Source organism: Morone saxatilis, unplaced genomic scaffold, assembly GCF_004916995.1.
Source record: "Morone saxatilis isolate NCDOM2014 unplaced genomic scaffold, NCSU_SB_2.0 Contig17, whole genome shotgun sequence".
Taxonomy (NCBI): Eukaryota; Metazoa; Chordata; class Actinopteri; family Moronidae; genus Morone; species Morone saxatilis.
This window is the reverse complement of record NW_023339729.1, coordinates 27,867,606-27,876,846: the sequence shown is the minus strand read 5'-3', so window position 1 is coordinate 27,876,846 and position 9,241 is coordinate 27,867,606. Positions and strand designations below refer to the sequence as shown.

The 9,241-nt window shown below is 40.6% G+C and overlaps 2 protein-coding genes across 3 annotated transcripts in view; one reads left to right on the top strand and one right to left on the bottom strand.

Annotated features, from left to right (window-relative positions):
• LOC118327490 (synaptogyrin-1-like) overlaps window positions 1–1,675 on the bottom strand; it is a 22,535-nt gene extending 20,860 nt beyond the window's left edge. For both annotated transcript variants that reach the window (XM_035660863.1, XM_035660865.1), the window contains exon 1: window positions 596–1,675. In XM_035660863.1, coding sequence (XP_035516756.1) covers window positions 596–697 — 102 coding nt within the window. In that variant the 5' untranslated portion in view covers window positions 698–1,675. The remainder of the gene's footprint in view (window positions 1–595) is intronic.
• A 142-nt stretch (window positions 1,676–1,817) lies between these two features.
• The window catches only part of ift27 (intraflagellar transport 27 homolog (Chlamydomonas)), a gene marked incomplete in the record, with an annotated part of 8,073 nt that continues 649 nt past the window's right edge, over window positions 1,818–9,241 (top strand). Inside the window, 5 exon segments of the mRNA XM_035660866.1 lie at window positions 1,818–1,997; window positions 2,368–2,447; window positions 7,706–7,765; window positions 8,095–8,154; window positions 8,371–8,488. Coding sequence (XP_035516759.1) covers window positions 1,964–1,997; window positions 2,368–2,447; window positions 7,706–7,765; window positions 8,095–8,154; window positions 8,371–8,488 — 352 coding nt within the window.

Here is a 9,241-nt window from a genome sequence, read left to right as displayed (position 1 = left end):
GGAGTTTGGAGACTTTTGTTGCCATTTGTTCACCATCCTTCCTCTACTGTTGCTTTCCCTTTACGTTGGTGCTCCTCCTCCTTGGGGAAGGGAGGGTGGGCAATTATTATGAAATTATGAAATTATTTGTTATGAAATTCCGCCTGTGTGTTCTCACTATGTTTATTAGAAAACATTAGCTGCTGACAAATGCACATACAGGAGAAGGTTACAAACAGTGATCAGGTCCAACTCTGGGCCTACATCACAACAGAGACCCTATATTGAGTACCACATACAAAGGGAGATAAACATATAATATGTGTATATTTGGTTTAATAAAATAGGAAGAAAATACCATAAATCAAGATATGCTGTATTTTGCATCCTGCATTCCCATAGGAATCTGTCATTTCCCAGCATATGGGCCCTTTGTACATAAACACATACAAAGAGGGTCATTCAAACCAACATTTAACGTATATGCACGTGTAAAGTGCGCCTATAATAAGGTGTATAATAAGGGTATTTATAAGTGACCTGTGTAGCCACTCTCCAGCTGTAACCAACAAACTTCTTTGACATTTGCCTGCCTCGTACCGGAGCGCTCACTCACCCAAGACACTATGCGGAGAATGGTCTGAGGCTGCTGGAAGAAGGTGACGGGGTCGAAGGCTCCTCCGGCTTTCCCGGCTCCGTATGCCTGCATCCCCTCCATGGTCCTCCTCCTCCTCCTCTCTGCACAGCCTCCTCTCTGGTCCTCCCCTCCTCCCCGCTGCTGCTTCAAAGGCACAGGGTGTGTGGAGCACCGGGCAACCGACACGGACAATCCCCGAATCTGCTCCTGCTACTACAAACGGTATCACGAGCTGCTGCTGCTGCTGCTGCGAGGATGGATGCTCGAGTCTCTCCCCGGCGCACAGCCTCCCGTGTCCTCCTTTGTTGTTGTTTTTAATTTAACCTCTGAATTCCCTGTTGTCCTCTCTCGATATCCGGCCAGAGGACGCTGTATGCCAGTGTTTTGGTGATGCTCTCTCGCTCTCTCTCTCTCTCTCTCTCTCTCGCAGCGCAGGAGCCGGTGGCGAACACGTGAACGCGCCTCCGTTGTGTGTCAGCGCCGGAGAAAACACGTAGCGAGCACACGCACGTGGTTATGAAGGGGCGCCAGCTCGTGCGTTTAAGACTGCCACAAGGAGTCACGCGCTTTCCTATTTGTTTGAAGGGTTTTTTTTCCACCCCCTCCAACACACAGCACACAGCACACAAGAGGAGAAATCAAGTTAATTCAACCAGAAGTATATTCAATAAAGCTAAGTTATATAACTTAAGTTATATCATTAAAGATTAAGCTGTCTTATTAATTGACTCGGGGTATTCTGTGTGAAAACTGCCATTACAATAGGATAATACATTTGAAAACGATACAGTAACGAAAAACTGTTAAGTCCATGTGAAGGTAAAGTGATTTGTTATGCTGAGAAGAAGAAAGAAAGAAAGTCTGCCCTCTGGTGGCGTCACTGGGCCTTGCCTGAGTCCTTCTCGCCACAGATTAGACTGTCAGGCACGTCTTTCTCCCATGTACCGTATAACCGTGCCCGACCAACAAGCTTCACTAGGTTAACAAATTGGGGCTATGCTTGGCGTTTTGGTACCCCAATCTTACCCTTACTAGCGTTAACTGCACACAGTTTGAGGAAGCTCGCCTGTCAGACTTTCTCAGGGGGAAAATATCCCACGCACCAAGACTCTTGTTACGTCCTCACATCCAGCCAATCAGAGCACAGCCACGGGCTCTACGCGCTAACTGGATTGACCAATAAAACGCCTCTGTGTCTGGTTGCTAAGAGACGCGTTGTGTCCATGTTGCCGAGGTGCAAGTAGGAAGACAGCTAAAAAAAAAAAAAAAACAGAAAGTAGAGCTTCATTTAGCGCCATTAATGAAACGAGAGGTTTTATTTACAGTGTCTGGAAGTTATCCACGCTAATGGTGAAGCTGAGGGCGAGGTGTCTGCTTGTCGGTAAGGTTTAGTCCCTCCTGCTGCTGCAGCTTTACGGCACAAGTGCTAAAGCTAACCAGTCTGCTGTATTCAGTTCAGTTTTTGCGTTTAAACACGAGAGATAAATAAATGGTCTTCTGTCTAACACTTTGCTAAACGTAAAAAACATTGTGTTTAAAAGATTAATCCGATTCAGTGCGTCTGTGCAACCAGCAATAACTCATTTGCATTAGAAACAAAATGACCGTGCTGGTAAATCTGTCTGTATTTTTAATTTGTAAGTGATAAAGCACTCAGTAAACACATTGAGCAGGCAGGCTTGGACTCAGGAAAGCAGAGAAATGATTAAAGATGATTGTGCCTCTGTCTTTCTGTCTGCATGTGTGTGCAGGAGATGCTGCAGTGGGGAAAACTGCTCTTTCCCATATGTTTCACAGCGATGGTACTCTCTTCCAGAAGAACTACAGCATGGTGAGAGCATGGACACAAAGGGACTGAAAGGTTGCTGGTTTGATCCCTGCTGTAGTGCTGTTAAATGTCCCACAGCAGGCGCATGCAGTTCCACATATACTGCAATGTATGTGGAGCACCCCACACACTGTTGTACTCATATCACACGGTCATTTATCCGGTATTCAGTTCATTCCTGTCTTATTTATTTAATAAGACAGTATTTTCCTACAGCAACTAATCGGTGGGTTATTCAGCTACGTTTAAGCTTTAGTTTGCACACTTTCACCTCGTCTTTGTTCACAGTAAAGTTCTGTAAACTCTGTCAAACCTGTAGACGTCTTAGCAGGCGGGTTTAGGACTCCTTCCTACAACGCACAAACCTTTTTGCACTATTTATATTTAATTTCCACTTTAGTAGTTTTAGTTTAGTTTTAGTTTTTTTTCAAGTAAAATTTTCTGCTCATATTTTGGACTCCGTGTCCTACTTGAACAACAAATTAGTGCTATAGTACTTTCCATTTTATTAGTTTTTTATATCTTCTAATATTAATAATATTAGCAATATTTTTTCTGTGATATTGTTTGATTTCTGTTTTCTGCGCTGCTTTGCCAAAGTAGAAAAATAAATAAATAAAGGAATTATCTTATCTTACACTATAGACATAGACAGTGCAGTTGAGCAGTAATAAAACACTTGTAAAGCAGGGTTGTATAATTAATAATGTAGCTTACAGTGACATATTTCAAATGTACTCAGTCAATACTTTCAGTGAGGTGTAATAATTACTGAAATATCCAATTTAATATTGGTTCATTTTGCCAAGAAGTAATTATGTACCAGTTGCAAATCATCAACACTAATTATGGTCACTGATGATCACAATGATATTACATCTGTACAGGAATGTTAAATCGTGATACAAATATGTGAAGGTTCAATGTAAAGACATCAGTTTCATTTCACAAAAGGAAATATGCATTGTTTATACCCAAAATCAGGAATAAAAAAAGGATTCTACAAGTTAATAAAGAAAATATATTTTGTAGATTTTTGTCTGAGAAAATCTTTTTCAGTTATAATTTGTCGTATTGAATCGTGAGTGTATCGTTACATCCCTACATATGTTTAGTTCCTTTAGTGGAACTCCTTGCAGGCTTTTCAAGCACCTGCAGAGGTCTCTTAAATCTACTACAGGAATCACTGAAGTGCAAAACAGCATAATGTACCAATTAATGCTGATGCAGAGAAGGCTAATCTGCATTATTTATGCTAATCTGCGTGAGGGAGGGAACTGTGTCATTAACCTGACTCTGTGATATATGGGGTCATGGCTGCTCACTGAGTCCCTCTGTCAAACTTTCAAGGGCTACTGACTAAATGACAGTGCATGCATTCACATGTGAACGTAAACATATGCACTTGGGCTTAACTTACACACATTCATTTACGAGTTTACTATTAAGTCTTGTCGCTGGTTACGGTACAGAACAGGTTGGTGGGTAAATTACCGGATGAGAGCCGTGTGTGTGTGTGTGTGTGTGTGTGTGTGTGTGTGTGTGTTTGTTCAGCTCTTGCTGTGTCAGCAGTATCGGGGGTTCTGAGGTGACAGGAACGTCGATAATTAATACAGCAGGATTCTGGAAAGCCACCAGAACAGGTACTTAACAAGCACACACACACACACACACACACTGTACAGCAACAGTGTTGAGTTTCTCCATACTGCATAGGAACCCACTTGTTTGTGATGCTGTACGTGTCTGTTCAGGTTGGACTAGTAGAGAATTAACTGAGTAGAAAGGTGCTGCAATAGTGTTGCATTTTTAATTCGCACTGGCCTAGTACACTGTATGTGCTTGCTGAACTTGCACAAACAAATGAAATAAATACACAACATAGAAATGAAATCGTGTTTTAAAAAAAAAAAAGGTAAAAGCATGTTAGCATGTGTAACTGTAGATGAGATGCACTGAAACAAATGCTCATGGGATAGTGTCGGTCACGGTCTCTGCTGTTGCTATGCAACTGTTAAAACACCTATTTGAAGCCAGCCGTTTTCTTGGTATTATTTAAAATATTTTTAACTTCGTGCTCACTCGGCGCCAAGTGCTTCGTATAAGATGAACTCTGAACTCTTGAAAGCTGTAAAGCTATACATTTTTGATCCAGGAGTTAATATAAATATTAACAGTTGTTCTGTACATCCATAATGGTAGTGAGAGTAGCAATAGTTCAGTTATCTTCTGAACTGCAACCTTAGAAACATTTAGAAATCCTACTGGTTAGAATCACACCACTCTGAAGGTAAAGCTTCCCTCTCATCCAACACGTTTGTCCGTGATGTTTTCTGTCAGATCTGCTGTGGATATTGGTTTCCACAGGATGAATCTGGTTTATTTTTTCATGACATCTGACCTTCATTCATGCACCACAGTTTGCAAAATCTAATCGGACAGACTGACGTTAAATGTACTGACCTCCTTAATGCTCCGAAGAGGATGAACCCCTTCCATCTGGACACTCTGTGTGCTTTCATTGAGAACCATTCTGAGGCAAAAATGTTAAAATATCCCCATAGTCTATTAATCGTCAGATTGCCATTAGATTGGATGAGCACATTTGCACTCCCAAGGAGATTTACTTTAATGTACTGTTACCTTTCGGACAATAGCCCCTGTGATTTAAAAAAGGGGTCTTTATGTTGTTTATACCATTTTGTGCACACTTACAACACTATAACCGCATCAGCTAACACTCATGACTGAAACTGATATTGGTATATTGCGAGTGCACCTCTGCATTACCAAGCAGCGATAAATCTATCTATCTATCTCAGGTTGGATTTCCTCCTTAAGACTTCGCAGCAGGTTGAAATAGGGACAGCGTGTCCTTTCCATTGTGACTAATGTGAAAAGGAAACCAGCACTGTGAAGAGTTATTCCTTGTGCAGACACCTAAGTCATCCCTCATGTTCTTCAACTTTTGATTTTGAAGGGTAGCGGAGGCTGTCGGCCATTCTGCTCACGTCCTCCTTTGAAAATGTCAGACGGGCCGTTAGCAATATTCCAAGCTTATTTGTTACTAATAGGCCCTCATTGACATTCCAGCGAGAGGCTTCCTATGCATCACACCAGCTCATTAGGCCGCTCCGAAGTGGTGCTGCCACATCATCTGTGTGTATGTGGACCATTGGATCCTTGTTATGAACTGATTTTGTGTATGAATCAGGTAAACGTTGGTCGGAAGTGTGTGTGTTTCGCAGAGGCAGTGATTGTGAAAGGTATGTTTGTGTGTGTGTGTGTGTGTGTGTTTCAGAATTTTGGTCTTGGCATTTGACACGCTCAGTCAAGTGTGAGCTCAGGAGATCAGATCAATTAAGAGTTTGGTGCTGATGTGAAGAAACCTCGACTTGCTTCTTCAAGGTCACCACTGATCTCACACCAGCAGATACGTAGAGGTGAAAGGCAGCTTGCAACCATCCAGTCCACTTAGGACTTCATTAGATCTCAAAGCTTGTGAAGAACGTGCATCCGTGATAGGACCATATTTATCATATCCTCCTTACCCTCTACTGCCTGCAGTCTATCTCTTCTATATCTACCTCCTCTATTTGCCCTGTATTAATAAAAAAAAAACAAATCTCAACTGCTTTTGACTCTGCACTAAAGCTCAAACACTTGCTTTAAACTGCAGCGAAAAACAGCGTTTCTGGTTATTTTTGTTTGCCAAAAGAGACTAAGCAGCCACAAGTCAAGTCCCAAAAATTTTATTTTTTCATAATTGTTTTACTTATTCTTTGTGGCTTCAATCATAGTACACAGAGAATAAGCTCTACAAACGTTTAGAGTGTCTTTGAACTCACTGTTCTGATTTTTTGGCCTGCAAAGTTACTCTCTTGATTCACCCTCACTGCTCTCATGATTGTTGTTTTCAACTGCAACAAACAGCTGTTTTTTTCATCAGCAAAACTTTAAAAACTTGCTGTACACTACCTGATCTGCACCAAAAGGCAGACCGACAAAGTTAGCGACTGGTGGGGTGAACAAAGTGGAGCACTGAGAGCTAAAGAGCCAGAGATTTCCCTCAGGAGTTGGTGGAGAGCGAAAGAGCTTAAATAGCTAAAAAGAGAATGAATATTTATACATACATATTGGAACACAAACACAGCTGCAAATGAATGCTAATGCTGGCCCATGTCTGCTGGATGTGTAGCCATATGAATGTATACGTCAGTGTTGTATTTACAGCTTGTTAACACTGCCGTGAAGTGGCCAAAGATCGCTTATTGCAGGTGTAAAATAAAGTGTTTAGTAGAAAAACCTTATCAGCGTCGGTACTGAAACTCAGCTGTCGTATGGGGAAAACAACTTCTAAGCAAAGTCAGTGATCTTCCAAAATGACCAGACATTTGGGCTGCACAATCAGTCAAAATATTATCGAAATCGCAGTGCACAATACAAATCGCTGCAATTTTTCAGGGTAAAATGTGTGACAAAACAGCATTATAATAAAGTCCTGTAGTGCTGTAAGAATCCCTGCCCTATAAATCATGTGTCAGATTTAAGAAAACATGTTTGTTTGATACAGGCCGTCAAAATTTTACATCGTCAGGATTTTTATTTCAGCCCTAACGGAGGCTACAAACCCCAGCCAAATTACCAGTGTGTAGTAACTGTCAACGCTGTATAAATTTAAACCTCCACTCTTAGATCTCAACCATTAGGACTCTCACTTTGTCTTAATTGGAGCTTGTATCATTCATAGACTTAAACAGAGCTGATAGTCCCTTCCCTAAAGGCGTTTTTTTCTTCATTGAGACATTAAGAATAATAAGATTCAGAGTAATGGAGACACAGGAGAGAAGGTTCAGTCAGGATTTGAACATCGGGACAGTGAAGCTGCTTTCAAACCAACCCAAGCTGCTAATTAGGGATGCTTATGTTTAGACATTAACAATAAATCAAACCAGACAGTTTGTTGTGCTACTGTGTATGGTGTCAGCTCTGTAAAAGCCAAATGACTCTTCTCTTCATGTTGACAGGAACAAATACAATTTGATTTGACTAACTGCAGATTTTGAAGAAAAATTGAAGAAACCAAAACATTCACAAATAAGAAAATGTAGCTGAAAATACACTCACTACAGTGAGTTTCTTACAGTCATGTTGCTGTTATTAAAAAAGTAGAGACAGCCTGCAGGCTTCATGAAGGTCTTTTAGCTTTACGTTACATAAACAGCATTATAATTAACATCTTGGTTGTGTTTGTTTGGCAGACAACCGGAGTGGAGCTGCTAATGAAATGTGTGAACATCCCAGAGACCAACAACAGTGTGGTGAGTCCAGCGATTGTCTCTTCTTCATTCTGTGTCCACCACACTGCTTCTAAGTTTGTGGCCTTATTTTTTTGTAATAATAAAAGTTTCTAAATCACTGAAGGTGTGTGGTGCGAATTGGAATCCATCACGCAGTGTGGAAGAAGTCTTTCCTGACATTTAATGCTGTTAGTTTCTCATCTGTATTCAGTAAGCAATAGAGCAGCATTGTAAGAAGAACATTCACGCACTCGCCAAAGAAAATAGTAAGTTTAAAGCCATGTCATTTAACTAAATCTCCACGTATAACACCTCTTCTCTTCCCTTCTCTTCTCGCCTTTCCCCTCCAGGAGCTCTACATCATAGACTCTGCAGGGAAGCAGACATTAGTGGAAGCCTGCGAAAAAATGGTGAGATTGCTTCTCTAGAGTTTTTCCATTTGCACGAAACTAGTGAAAGTCACCATCCAGGGCTCCACATCCTTATAGAGTACAAACACAGGGGAGCTACTGAAGTATTATGTATTTTGTCACAGAAGAAGAAACAAGTAAGCTGATGTTATACTAACTCATCTCATCTCATTTTCTTTCCCACCTTATCATCACCCATCGCCTTCCCTTCCATAGTGGGGGGAGCTGTCCTTGCTGTGCCTGGTTTTTGACCTGACCAGTGAGCAGTCTTTCGCCAACTGCAGCCATTGGATGGAGAGAGTTCATGCTCACTGCCATGGTCTCCTCATTCCAGGTAACAATGTCTCAAGGTCTATAATTGCCAGGGTAAAACCTCCCAACAGTGATGTTTTCTGTGAAATTTGCTGTGGATATTAACGAGTTGTAATGAATGTAATGTCTTGTATAGTTGTGAAATAGCTGTGGACTAGAGCCGGAACAATACTGGACTTTTGAGGCTGATACAGATATTGAAAATGGCAATATCTGCCCATATTTCTTAAAATATTAATAAATACATTTTTATAGAAATCCCTTAAATTTAGTTATTAGAATTGTGACCAAGGTGTGCACTGAGCTTGACATACACAACAGTATCAACAGATATCTACCTATATATGCGATCTGCAGCAGATAATGATAAATTGGTGGAACATAAACATGTAAATATACATTTTTAACCACTTAAAGCAGAGAAAAGATCAGAAAAGAAAACATAATAACATTGTATTTCAGTCTTGTAAAAGCCTCCCCTTCAGTTAATGAAATAATACATTATCATATTTTCCTTTCGGATCTTCATGGAAGTAACCAATCAAACATTCAGCAACAGATTTCTTTTTTCATACAGATGTCAGAGAAGTTTCAGAGTCTTAATTAAAATGCATTTTCGTTTTTTGTTTGCTTCACACACATTAGATAATGGTTGAATGGATGGAAGTCCAATGACCATCAGCGATTAATAGTTTGAACACCCTCAGGCTGAATTGAATGTAATAGCAATGTTTAAACATTTGGCCTTTGAAATATCTTGCCTTATAATGTGTGT